Source organism: Notamacropus eugenii, chromosome 2, assembly GCF_028372415.1.
Source record: "Notamacropus eugenii isolate mMacEug1 chromosome 2, mMacEug1.pri_v2, whole genome shotgun sequence".
NCBI classification, from domain to species: Eukaryota; Metazoa; Chordata; class Mammalia; order Diprotodontia; family Macropodidae; genus Notamacropus; species Notamacropus eugenii.
This window is the reverse complement of record NC_092873.1, coordinates 188,039,621-188,054,215: the sequence shown is the minus strand read 5'-3', so window position 1 is coordinate 188,054,215 and position 14,595 is coordinate 188,039,621. Positions and strand designations below refer to the sequence as shown.

At 38.1% G+C, this 14,595-nt stretch overlaps 1 protein-coding gene across 4 annotated transcripts in view; it reads right to left on the bottom strand.

Moving 5' to 3' along the window:
- The window catches only part of AFG1L (AFG1 like ATPase), a 183,076-nt gene that overhangs the window by 99,045 nt on the left and 69,436 nt on the right, over positions 1-14,595 (bottom strand). For all 4 annotated transcript variants that reach the window (XM_072642991.1, XM_072642989.1, XM_072642993.1 and 1 more), the window contains exon 6: positions 13,615-13,714. In XM_072642991.1, coding sequence (XP_072499092.1) covers positions 13,615-13,714 — 100 coding nt within the window. The remainder of the gene's footprint in view (positions 1-13,614; positions 13,715-14,595) is intronic.

Sequence of the window (14,595 nt, the reverse complement as noted above, 5' to 3'; positions counted from 1 at the left end):
AACCAATAGGCTATAAAGAAAGTTCAGTGTAATCTAGGTCAATTTATCAATAAATGTTTATTAAGTACCTACTGTGTGCTAGGCACTGGGGATACAAAAACAAAAAAAATGTAACTTCCTGCTCGCAGGGAGCTTACAATCCATAGGAGGAACCAACACAAACATACATATGTATGTATAAAAATATACAAAATAAATGCAAGGCATTGTGGGAGAAGAGCTGGAAGACTCAAGAAAAGAATCCTAGAGGAAGCAGTGCTTGAACAGAGTTCTGAAGGAAGCTAGGGATTCTAAGAGGTGGGTATGAAGAAAGAGGACATTCCAGGCACAGGGGAGCCTGAGTCAGAGACAGACTCCCAAGATAAATGTCATATGAAGCAGTTTGTAGGTGAGCTTCACTAGACTACAGAATGCTCGAAAAAATTATTTGTAATAAGTCTTGATAATCAGGCTGGATACAGATTTTAAGCATTTTAAATGCCACGCAGAAGAGTTTGTATATTTTCCTAGAGGGCTGTAGGGAGTCAATGAAGATTGTAACAGCAGTAACATGGTCAGACATGAGCTTAGGAAATATCACCTAGGCAGGTGTATGAAGTACATAGGGAAGACTTGAGGCTGAGAGAGAAATTAAGAAGCTATTGTAATAGTCCAGATAAGTGGGATGGTAGCCATGTCAGTGAAGACAGGGGAACAGAGGCAATGCCTGCTAGCTGTGTGACTCATAGGCAAGAACTAGGACTATATGGTCTCTGAGGTGACTTCAGACTCTAAATCTATTCTCCTATGAGGTAAAATAAATAAGATTTGATCATTTATAGAATAATGGGTACGAGGGAGAAGGAATAGTCAAGGTGACTATTCTAGGTCTAATATGGACTGAATTGAAAAATGGTGGTACTCTCGAAAGAAAGAAATACATTAGGAAGAGGAGCAGATTTTGTGGGAAAGGTTACAAATCCTGCTTGGCACATAATAAATGTGAGATGCTTATAACCAGATGGAAATGTCCAATAGGCAGTTGGAAATAAAAAATGGAACTCAGGAGAAAAAGCAGAGTTAGATATATAAATCTGTGAATCATCTATATTGTGATAACTGAATCTATGGGACTGATGAGATCACTAAAAGAGAGTGTAGACAGTATAGGGACTGAAGGGAAGAATGAGAATAGGAGTGAAGAGAGACCAGGACAAATCCCTGGTGACATTCAGGTCAAGTAACATTCAGTTAGGGGGCAGGATAGGGATAATGTTGCAGCAAACGGGACTGTGAAGTCAGATAGGAAGAAAAACAATACCATGAAAACCCAAGGAGGAGAGAGTATTCAAAAAAGAGAGGATGGTCAATACCATCAAATGCTATTGAAGTTGAAAGGAATAAAGACCATGAAAAGACCTGATAACAACAATGAATCCTTTCATCTTTGGAGAATGATGTACAGTAGCATTATTAAAGTAGTTGACATACTTTGAAGCCTTCAAATGTATTTTAATAATACATTTCAAACAATTATGCAGTAATCTTACTTGAATTTTTATTTAATTTGCTTTAAGCAAATATACCATGCATTAACCTTATGTCATGAAACCAGGTGTGGTGGCACATGCTTATAATCCCTGCTACTTGGGAGGTTGAGACCAGTGCACTTCTTGAGACTGGGAGAGCTGCAGTGGGCTAAGTTCTACATGAAGTTAGTGAGTCCCAAGGAATGAGAGGGTCACCAGGTCACCTAAGGGGTAGTAAAATGAGTTAGGTTGGAAAAATGGAACAGGTCAGAGTTTCTGAGCCACTAAGAATGGGATCAGTTCTGTGAGTAACTCACCTGGCCCAGGTGAGACAGTTTAAAAGATAAAAATGGGGGGGAAAGGCATATACTATGATAAAGTTTCAATTAGAGTTTACTCTGAGAGACTTTGGCTTAAGATTCACTTTGACTTCTTTTGCTGGTCCATTCAAATCAAAGTTTGGAGTTTAGTCAGTATTCTTCTGTTAGACATCTCCTATTTATGTTATACTTAATTACCAAAATATTTTCCATTTAGGAATGTAACTAATGAAGAAATTTAAAATAGCTGATTTTTCCCATTGTGACTATTCTGAACAAGTCATATTAGAAACAACTGCCAAAAAACTATATTTTATTTTGTAACACAATTTAAAAAAGTGAAAAAACTTTATCAAGAAAAAAGGAGAGGGGGTGGAGCCCAGATGGTAGAGTAGAAAAATGTACATACTATAGCTCTTCCCCCACAGCCCATAAAATACCTGTAAAAAATGACTCAACAAATTCTAGAGCAGCAGAAGCCACAGAATGACAGAATGAAAGAGATTTCCAGCCAAAGGTAACCTGGAAGGCCAACAGGAAAGGTCTATTCCACAGGACACTGAGCAGAGTGGAGCCCAGCCCTGGCCACACAGCACCAGGAGGAACAGGACCAGAACAGGCCTCCGGGACAGAATACCCAGCAGGGAGGTTCTCAGATCCCTCAACCCACAAGCAACAAAGAAAGCTTCAAAGGTCACTGAGACGGCTTTCCCAGCTGGGCAAGAGCGGAGCAGGGTCCCCCCTCAACACAGGCCCCAGGCAGTGGTGGCAGCAGCAGCAGCAGGGCAGCAGCGCTGTGTGGCAGTGGCTGAGTCGGGTGGCAGCTTCCATTGTGGGAGCAGCTCAGCTTAAAACCCCTGGGGGTATTGAGCAGCTGATCTGAACCTCAGCGCTGAGCACCATCCTGGGGGGAGGAGGAGCACTAGGACCCTCCCCTTGACAAAGGATTCAGAAGTCAAGTAACTGGCTGGGAAAACACCCAAAAAAGGGGAAAAAATAAGACCATAGAAGGTTACTTTCTTGGTGAACAGGTATTTCCTTCCATCCTTTCAAATGAGAAAGAACAATGCATACTGTCAGAGGAAGTCAAGGCTTCTGCCTCTAGTACCTCCAAAATGAATATGCAATGGGCTCAGGCTATGGAAGAGCTTGAAAAGGGAGTCAACTGCTTGCTAAAGGAGACTCAAAAAAATGCTGAAGAAAATAAGACCTTGAAAAATAGGCTAACTCAATTGGAAAAAGAGGTCCAAAAAGTCAATGAGGAGAAGAAGGCTTTAAAAAGCAGAATTAGCCAAATGGAAAAGGAGGTTCAAAGGCTCACTGAAGAAAATAGTTCTTTAAAAGTGAGAGTGGAGCTGAGGGAAGCTAATGACTACATGATAAACCAAGAAATTACAAAACAAAACCACAAGAATGAAAAAATAGAAGATAATGTGAAATATCTCATTGAAAAGCAACTGATCTGGAAAACAGATCCAGGAGAGACAATTTAAAAATTATGGGACTACCTGAAAGCCATGATCAAAAAAAGAGCCTACACATCACCTTTCATGAATTATCAAGGAAAACTGCCCTGATATTCTAGAACCAGAGGGCAAAATAAATATTTAAAGAATCCATAGATCACCTCCTGAAAGAGATCCTAAAAGAAAATCTACTAGGAATATTGTGGCCAAATTTCAGAGTTCCCAGATCAAGGTGAAAATATTGCAAGTAGCTAGAAAGAAACAAGTATTGTGGAAATACAATCAGGATAACACAGGATCTGGCAGCTTCTACACTAAGGGATCTAAGGGCTTGGAATAGGATATTCCAGAAGTCAAAGGAGCTGGGATTAAAATCAAGAATCACCTCATAAAAGAGATAAGAAAAATCTTTTTCAATGGAGGAGAAAAGGGAGGAGGTGAGAGGGGGAAAGTGAAGCTTACTGTCTTCACATATGGCTTAAGGAGGGAATAACATGCTCACTCAATTTGGTATGAAAATCTATCTTACACTACAGAAAAGTAGGGGAGGAAGGGACAAGTGGGGTGAGGGTGATGATAAAAGGGAGGGCAAATCGGAGGAGGGAGTAATTACAAGTAAACACTTTTGGGGAGGAACAAGGTCAAAAGAGAGAATAGAATAAATGGGGGGCAGGACAGGATGGAAGGAAATATAGTTAGTCTTATACAACATGACTAATACGGAAGTATTGCAAAGTATATTGCAAAATGACACATATATAGACTGTATTGAATTAATTACCTTCTCAGTGGGGATGGGTGGGGAGGGAGGGAGGAATTGTTGGAATTCCAATAGTTGGAATTCAAAGTATTAGAAACAAATGTTGAGAATTGTTTTTGCATACAACTGGGAAATAAGAAATATAGGTAATAGGGTATAGAAATCTATCTTGCCCTGCAAGAAAAGAGAGAATATGGGGATAAGGGAAGGGTGGGGTTTGATAGAAGGGAGGACACGTTGAGGGAAGGGATAATCAGAATGCTAGGTGTTATGGGGTTGGGGAGGGGAGAGATGGGGAGAAAAATTGGAACTCAAAATTTTGTGGAAATGAATGTTGTAATCTAAAAATAAATAAATAAAATAAAAAAATATACAAATAAACAAAAGGAAGACACTATAAAAGGTTATAATGCTAATTTTTAGAAGACTATCTCTACTGAATTGGCCCAAGAATCTGTCCTTGGTTCTTTACTGTTTCACATTTTTATCAGTGCCTTAGATAATGGCATAGACAGTATGGTTTTCAAATCTGCAGATGACACAAAATTGGGAGGAATAGCTAACACACTAGATAAGAGTCAAGATTAAGAAATGTCTTCATAGGTTAAAACACTGGGCCAAATCTTATAAGCTGAAATTAACAGGGATAAATATAAAGGCTTATTATACTTTAATTTTTAAAAACAAATCAACTTCCCAAATATGGGAAAGATATTTGGAGGTTTTATTGAACTGGAAACACAATATGGATCAATAGTATGATATGGCATCCAAAAAATCAAATGGAATAGTAGGCTCTATTAAGAGAACCAATGTGTCTAGGACTCAGGACATGATACTTTGTACTTCATACAAAGTACTGGACACTGTACTTTGCTCTGGGCAGAATACAGTCAACAGAGAGTGCTTGGTTTTGAACTCTGGACATGATTAACTGGGGTTCTTCCTGAGCACAACTAAGATGGTAAAGGGCCTCAAAATCTTCCTATTTGAGTAACAATTAAAAAAAGGTGTTTAGCCTGAAGATGAGAATGGATACAATAGCGACCTCTGAACATATGAAAAATTGTCCTGTGAAAATAGGATGAAATCTGTTCTGCATGTGGCCAGAGGGCAAAACTAGGAACAATGGGTGGAAGTTGCTGAGGTAAATCTAAGCCTGAGGAAAACAAGAGCTCCCTAAAATTAGAGCCACCCCCAAATTGAATGGGATGTCCGGAGTAGTAACAGGTCCTGCTTTCGTGAAGCACTGTGAAACCTGAATGACCACTTATGGATATTTTGAGATACAGATTCTTGTGCACTAGAAGGGTATAATTATCTTTCTAACTCTCAGGTCTCCTTGATGAAAATCTGAGAAGGGACTAGGCAGGCTTTTGAAAATGATTTTCAACAGGAAATGTACAACTTATTGAAAAGTGTAAGAATATAAAATGCAGTATGTTTATTATCTGTTGATTATAACCCTCACCCTATTTTTTTTTTTAACTTTTGACTTGGTAGAGAAAAATGCGGTCTCCACTCTTCTGCCAATAAGGATTCTCCAATGTATATGTTAAGGTCACATAAGGCTCCTTGAAAGAGTTAATCTCTCTTAGAGATTGTCTTTCTTAAAGGTCATCATGTTTAATAATCTTCTGATTATCAATATTAAGCAAGGCATATAGCAAAGAGATGTATGTTCACCAAAAGCCTTGGCTATTTTCATGGAAGATATCCCAGGAAGTGTTGGAAGGATTCCTGTAGATTCTCCTGTTTCAAATCAGCTGAATCCCAGAAGATTGGGTAAGATCCATGGCTACTCAAAAGAAAAAAACCTAACAATCCATATGGGAAAAACCAAGTGGATGAAAATGCCTCAGTGTCCAAACTATGATATGCAGTTGGATAGGAAGTTTATTGAGTTAGTACTTCAGGCCATATGAGCTGGGCCTAGAACTGAATAAAGCAAAGCGACAAGACTGGAATTGATTCTGGAATCTGCCCATCATTTTTGGCAATCCTAAGCTGCTTCCTAACACAAAAATTCACCTTTTTAACACTAGCATCCTCTTTAATGTTGTATAGATGAGAATCATAGGACAGAACAAAATCCAAAGAAAATATAATGTATTTTAACAATGGTGATGCAGGAGAAAGTAGAACAAAGGATATCTGAACAGTAAAAAATTTATGATTAGGAAAGAAGTAATTATGCAGTAAGATGGCAGTCCAAGTATCAAATTATATCTGTAAAATGCAAAACTCCCTTAGTGTTTGGGAAATTCATGGTAGAAGATAAATAAGACAATCTGGACATGAACCATAGAATGGAAGGGAATAGACATTTAGATAGCACCAGACATATGCCAGGCACTGTGCTAAGGGCTTTACCAAAATCATCTCATTTGAATGAGAAAGTATAGCTGCATTGTGATCTGGACTAGTGGAGGAAGTATGTACACTGCACAGATTCTAGATCCACTGGGCATTGACTTAGAGTAGCAGGTCTGAATGGGAGCTAGCAAGAATTCAATGGGCAACACAGGGGAAAGACTAGTAAAACAGGATTTAGGAGATCCAGGTTCTAGAACTGACTCAATACTGATAGCTATATGACCATACATAAATCATTTAACTGCTCTGTTCCTCAGTTTCCTCATCTATAAAAAGGAGAATAAAATACTACAAGGCATTATTGTGAGAATTAAATGTATACAAGAGCACTTCGAAAGGTGTAAAATGCTATATAAATGTAAAGTATTATTAAATTTCACTGCAGAAGAAGGCATAGTTAGAAAACAGACAACTTAGGCTGAACTAACTCTTGGATAGCTTTGTAGAGAATAGCTAAAACTTAAATTTGATCATTACTCTTACTAGTGTGATGGAAGGCCACAAGAGAAAGGTAAAGGGGAGGACAGCTAGGTGGGGCAGTGAATAGAGCACTGGCCTTGGAGTCAGGAGGACCTGAGTTCAAGTCCAGCCTCAGACACTTGATACTTTACCAGCTCTGTGACCTTGAGCAAGTCGCCTAAACCCCCATTGCCCTGTCTTCCCCCTCAAGAAACAAAACAAAACAAAGCCCAACATATCAAGAAAGGTAAAGGGGCAATCAGGTTAAAATGGTGGAAATAGAAGATGATTTGTGTGTACAACTCTAGAGTGAGCACATTTTAACTTTTTGGTGTGTCATAGGCCCCATGAACAGGCAGGTGAAGCCCATGGATACCTTCTCAGAATACTGTTTTAAAATTCACTAAATAAAATATTTAATATTACAAAGAATACCTATTATATTGAAATATAGTTACCAAAATACTTATAAAACAGAACAGAAAACAAGTTTATGGACCCCAGGTTAAGAACCCTAGTTCAAAGTATAGAGAAACTGAAAAATCAGGAAGAAGGACATCATAGTAATTCAGGTACAAGGTAATCAGATCATGAAAAAGAGATTTCTTAATGGCACAGACAAAAGATAGTAAATCTGAGCTATGGAGTAAAGAAGAAAAGAGACTAGATTTTGCAGGTGACTATATGCAGAGGATAGGAAGAAACCAGAATGTATAGGTACACTTCTGTCCTTTATATGAAAAGATTACTTTATGGCATAACAAAATTAGTAATTGCTACCTGTGTTCACTATTAAGGCTATAGTCTTCATTGCATCTGTAATGATTTCCTTGATCCGTCACCTACAAAGCTACATCTTAGATTTGTACAATATTCAAAGCGAGAGACTTTTTCTGGATGCTGCCCACAAAATCATTTTAGAAGTGGTTATATTTAGCAAGCGACCTGAAAGGACAGGGTGCCCCAACTAGCTTAAAACTCTTAAAGGTCCAAACTGAACCAAGACCTTCGGGACACATTATATGTCTTCTAGTCATTGCTTCTGGTCACCCTTCCTCAGCAAACCACAGAGCAGCTGCTTGAGTCATCTGTTCTTCATTCTTTTTCACTAGCTAGTCTCCCTTCAGTACCAATCAATTGGCCGTGTCCAAGGACCTCCTTGTTTGTGATGAAACTGCTCAAGAAGCAAGATGCATCATCCGTAGTGGATACAAATCTCGCAGCCGACAAAGACACAGTTGGACATGATCGCTGCTTGGCAGAGCTTCAGTTTGGCCCACAGCTTCAAGCCATGTTGGCACTATCCTCTTGGCCAATCTCCCAAAGTACATGCTTAGACTCTTTGATTCGGTTTTCTACTTCCTTATTAATCAGTACATCAGTGGTTGCTTCAACACTCACCTCAGTATTTCTGTGACTATTGAGAGGATCCAATTCTTTCAATATTTTTCTTTTGGACAAGGTTATTAGAATGTCAGATCAAAGGACATGAAAGGTATTCATCTCAATATGAGGATCATAGAATCAAAGACCTAGAGTTGGAAGGGGTTTCAGAGGTAAATTAATCCAATTTACCAATTGGATTTACCAATCCAAATTAATCCAAACCTTATGCCCTCATTTTACAGAAGAGGAAACTGAGGCCCAAGGAAGGTGAGTGATTAGTTCAAGGTCACACAGGTAGTAAGCATCAGAGGTGGGATTTGAATCTAGGTCCTCTGATTCCAGGGTCATTTTTCTTTCTACTGTAAGAACTTTCTAGCAGAGGCATCTTGTGAAGGCACAGTGGAAAGAATATTGGATATGGCATCACAAGACCTGAGGTTAATTCCTGGTATGGCCACTTACTAGCTTCATGACTTTGGGTGAATCATTAAATCTCTATGAGTCTCAGTTTCCTCATCTACAAAGTGGAGATCATAATGTTTATACTACCTGCCTTATTAAGGTTTTGTTTTGTTTTGTTTTGTTTTTGCAGGGAGGGGGAATCAAATGAAATATGTAAAGCGCTTTGTTACTGTAAATATATAAAAAATAAGATATTGTTACTCTAAGTTGCCCCAAAATAGAATGAAGTGACCTCATTAGGTAGTGAGTTCCTCTTAAATGGAAATTTTTAGGCTGAGATTGGATGATCAACTGTCAAGAATGTTACAGAAGGAATTAAGTGGGAAGTTGGACAAGCCCCTTCCAACTCTAAAGTTCCAACTCTATTATTTTAAACATTTATTAAAACGTTAGCATGGACAAAAAGCTAGGTCCCTCTCCTCAGAATCTGTGATATAGTTGGAAATATAGGGTCTATGTTCAATAAACAACTAGGTAACCATACAAAGTAGTACATAATAATAATGGTAAGAAGTTACAGAAGGGCAAATTTTGGGTTGATTTAAAAAAACTTCATAGTAATTTGTTGGTCAGTCATTTCAGTCATGTCTGACTCTTCGTGAACCCATCTGGGGTTTTCTTGGCAAAGATACTAAAGTGGTTTGCCATTTCCTTCTCCAGCCCATTTGATAGATGAGGAAACTGAGGCAAACAGGATTAAGTGACTTGCCCAGGGTCACACAGCTAGTAAGTGTCTGAGGTTACATTTGAATTCAAGATGAGTCTTCCTGACTCCAGGTGTAGCACTCTGTCCCTTGTGCTGCCCATCATAACAACTAGAGCTATACAAATACCCAGCTGCCCAGCATAATAATTAGAGGTATATGAAGGAAGAATGTGTTATTTTATGAGATAATTATTTCTTCATTAATCAAAGTCTTTAAGTTATGTCTCCATCAAAAATCTTATGGAATGGATTCTTATTTAGAGTAGAAAGCCTTTGATTTCTATTTCAGCTGTGAGATTCTGTCATTTTATGAGCTGAGTTTGATGAGGAATGTTAATGATATTTGACTCAAGGCCACACGAATTCATTGAAGTTTTAAGGCCCGGTGTTGGACCAGACCCCATTCCCCCAAATCCCCATCCGCTAGATAGCTTCTCCTGCCACAATGCCCTTGTTAAGTTTCCAAGGAAACTATAGAGCAGGACACATGGCCATGCTCAAAAGATAAATCACTCTTCTTGCTGCCCCTACCTGGACAAACCTCCGTTCAGTAAGTAAATCAACCAACCTTTGTTAGGTGCTTACCATGTTCTAGGCACTGTGCTAAGTATTAAGGATACAAAGAAAGGCAAAAATGGCATTCTCTGTCCTTAAGGAGCTCACCTTCTAATGAAGGAGATAACATGTAAATAACTAGATGCATAGAAGGATGTAATCAAAAGGGAAGACACTAACAGCTGAGGGTGTTGGAAAAGGCCTCCTGTAAGATACAGGATTTAAGCTGAGCCTTGAAGAAAGCCAAGGAAAGAAAGAGAAGGTGGTTAGGGGGTGCAGCTGTCTAGGAGCAGGGGATAACCAGTATAGAGACACAGAGATAGGAGATGAGAGTATCATAGTTGGGGAAATAACAATTAGGTCAGTGTAGCTTGATTGCACAGTATGTGGAAGGGAGTAGGTGTAGGAAGTCTGGGAAGATAGGAAGGGGCCAGGAAGTAAGGAACTTCAGGGAAACAGTAGAGTTCATTGAATAAGTCAGTGATATCTAGAGGCTCATGGTCACACCCACATTTTAGGAAAAAATATCTTAGCAGCTGAGGAGAGGATGGTTTGGCATGGGGAAAGACTTGAGACAGGGAGGCCAACCAAAAAGCTAGTGCAGTAGTCTAGGTGAGATATGATGAAAGCCTGAACTATGAGTAGAGAGAAGGAGAAAAATATGAGAGGTGCTGTGAAGATAGGAATGATAAGATTTGGCAATGGATTGGATACGTGGGGTAAATAACAGTGAGGAGTCTAGGATGACACTAAAATTGTAGGCCTGGAGGATTGGGAGGAGAGTGGTATCAACAGTTTGAGGGAAGTTTGGAGGCAGGTGTGTGGGAAGATGAATTCTATTGTGCTCATGTTGCATTTGATATGTCTACAGGACATCCAGTTCAAGATGTATGAGACACAGTTGGTGATACAGGATTGGAGGTCAAGAGAAACATTAGGGCTAGATATACAGATCTGAAAATTATATGCAGAGAGATGATAAATGAACCAATGGAAGTTGATATCACCAAGTGATACAACATAGAGCCAAATGAAAAGGATGTAGCTTTGAGACACACCCAAAATTAGAGGAAATAACATGGATGAAGATTCAGCAAACGACACTAAGAAATGGTAGAACAGACAGAAGGACAACCAGGAACGAACAGAGACATGAAAACCTAGAAAGGAGAAACTATTCAGGAGAAGGATATCAAGCAAAATATCTTAAATTCTGCAGAGGTAAAGGAGGGCTGGGATTGAAAAAATATATGACTGGGAAAGTAACATACTACCTCCCACAGGGTACAATCCTCTAGGTTGTACCCTGTCCCCATCCTTCATTTACACTCATAGGCTGGGGTTTCTTCAGGGTGAGAAAACACCAATCCCAGGTTCAAGGTACCCTGTGGATCCACTCTTTTAAAATCTGTAGCTCATGAGCCTACCCTACTATACTTTGACACAATTAGCTCAAAGCAAAGGCATTTACTGAAATAGTATGGTGAAAACTGGTCATTGAACAAGTTGTAGTTTGCATTTTTTATCTCAAGTCCTAATTTGGTTATTCTTTTACAAAAGTTTATGTATCTTATTTTGTTGTCTTAAATGTAGTTAATAATATGCTCTATTTTTCTTATTTTTGTTAAAGATTTATTCAGTTCATCTAGAATTCCTACTATCCCTTGTAAGCCGTCTTTCATTGTGAGTTTTAATGATAAATTTGACATTTTTAAAAAATGTTGTTTTGTTTTTAAACGATATCCTCAAATTACAGGATATAGATTTGTGCATATTTTTGTCCAGCTTTGTCATCTTTCTTGAAGTGCTGGCAAATCTGATGACATTTTAATTGGTGTTTTCTCAAATGTAATTTGCTTTTTCTTTCTTAGCACTCTTTTGAAAGATTCCTTATCTCTGTCATGTTGAAATTTAATGATTATGCACCTTTATAAATTCGTACTTTGAATTTCTCTGTACTGAGGTCCCATACATTCTATGCATTGGTAGAATCACCATTCCAGGAAGTTATCTCCAATTAGTTGCTCAAACATGGAGTCTATTTTTTTGTTTTTACCTCTGGAATCCCAAACCTAAAGTTCAGATTTTTTGTCCGACAAGCTTATTACTTTATCCCACATATCCATTAGTAGCTTTTAAAGTTCTGTTACATTCTGAGTTTTTCAAATTCATTGTCAGTTTGATGATGTTTGCTTTGACTACATATATTGATACTTTCTATTTGTATTGATGCCTTTGGCTCGTCCATGATCCTTTGAATTTTCATTCATTATTTTACCTCTTCCATTTTCTCCACTTTTTCTTCCTTTTTTAAAAAATAAGAAATTGACTTTGTTTCCATACATTTATGATCTAACTTATCTTTTCTTTTTGTGTTTTTACATCATTTCTAATGATGTTTTAGTATCCATTTCTACTTTTATCTATCCTTTAACTCTCCTACGTTGAAGAAATCTTGTTAGTTTTTCTTTTATTTACTCAATTAGATAAGTTCTATTTTTCTTTTATTCTCATTTCTAGGAATTTTTTTTTCCTTTCTCTTCCTTATGCTCCTGCCTCTTTTTTCAACTTATTTTTCCAAATGGGGGAGTCTTGTATGGTCCAGATCCCTGGGAACTTAAGAAGGGTGTCTTCTCTCCCTACCAGTACAGTAGCAGAAGGGACAGTCCCCAAAGGAGGTGTCCTTGTGAGAGGAGGAGATTAGTTACAGTGATTACTCCCAAGAAAGGAAGCCTACTTTTAAAGCTGTAGCTTCTGAATGTCACTGTTTGTGCAACTTCATATTAATTCTCCTTTGACACCTCCTTTTATTCCTTCCCCCAGAACAACAGTATTGGTGAAGTTGCTCAGTTGCTTCCTGGGTACAGATTTCACCCTCACCAAATAAACTCTTGCCAGTTTTTCCCCTGCTCTTACTTGTATGGTGGTGGCAGTATTAGCAGAAACAGGTGAAATTGGGGTTTGGGGACATCCTAGGCCAGAAGACTTGAGATTGGGGTCTGCCGGTGACAGCTTCAACCTTCTGACTAGGGATGAGCCTAAGGGTGGAAACTGCAGCTGTCAGGGCTTCCAATCTAGAGGCATTAGTTATGGCAGAGCGGAGACTGATCTGAAGGCAGATGTATCATTGGCAAAGACTTCAGCTGGATGTGGTGACAGGTGCTTTTTAGAGAAGATAAATTAAGATATGCATTACCACCTAGTACTACAAACTAGCTCTAAGTCCTTTTTCAAAGTAATATATGGAGTGTGGTCTTCTTAACAAGTTTCCTTTAGATCTTATTCAAAGTAACAGAAAAGCCTGAGTATTTTTTTTATTTTCACAGACAACATTCTCTGGAATCAACAAAACATCTGCAGGTACATCAGCAATAAGAGATCCTTTTAGGTTTAACTGTTTTAAATACACACACACACATATACACATATGTATATGTGTGTGTATATATATATATATATTTTAAAATTCATGTACTGGACTAGAGTAAGCACTGATACAAAAGCAATGACAAAACCACCAGTCTTACAGTTACTATAAAATGAATAATCACCAAACCAAAAGGCTCGTTAGTGTGTCCACCTAATTGGATAACACTGGCACAGTTTCTGTTTTTACCTTCAGGTGGCCTGTTGGATGTTGCCACAACGACGACCCCATTTTTGAACAGATTTTCAAAAAGCTGTTTCAGAATCATGGCATCAGCGATGTCAGTGACCTGTGGACAGCAACACATTTGTTTGATCTTGATTTCACTTCTGCTCCAACAAATTTGCTAATAGTTCCATCCTTTTTTCCTAAAGGCTGAAAGTAAAATCCTGGAGAATGATTCTAATTATCACCGTGAAGAAAAGGGTAGATAATTAATAAGCATGGAAGTCTGTATAGCAGCAGTCTTTTAAAACTTGTCTCCTCTTTATTGCAGGCCCAACATTTCTACCCAAATTACTAAATGATTCCCTGTTAACTTCTATTATACAACTACAGGTGGAAACTACAGAAAATCATCCTAAACATTTAGGAAACCTAATTAATCAGAAGCAACACAGGAGAAAAAAGAATGAAAAGAAAAAAAATGCACCGGCTATTTTACATTTCTATTACCTTTCTAGCAAAGGTTCCCAGAAAGGTGACTTCAAATGGTCATGGGACTTTAGAAACAAGGACAAGTAGCCAGCTAGACATAATCAGCTGCTGTTGAAAATAGAATGATATGACATAGATACTATTGTGCAATTGTTGCACAAAACAATTCAACAGATGGCCCATCACAAAAATAAGCAATTTCATTGTTCTTTTTAAGTGCCTTCTATTACTGTCCATGAATAATCAAAAGGCACTGCAGTCACTTCCAGCATAGCCAGCCTCTTATAACCTTGTAAACACAACTATTCTCTCTCTAAAAAAAAATCAGAATTGGTTGCTACAGTTAATCTTACAAAAAAAAAATCTCACAAAAACTACAAATGTTCAATTATTTCCATGACACATTACTGATCTTTTCTGGAAAATGTAAAAAAATTCCAGTTTAACAATATGCTTAATTATAATATTTTAAATGGATTAAAAACATAATTCTATTAGATATTATCTTTTTGT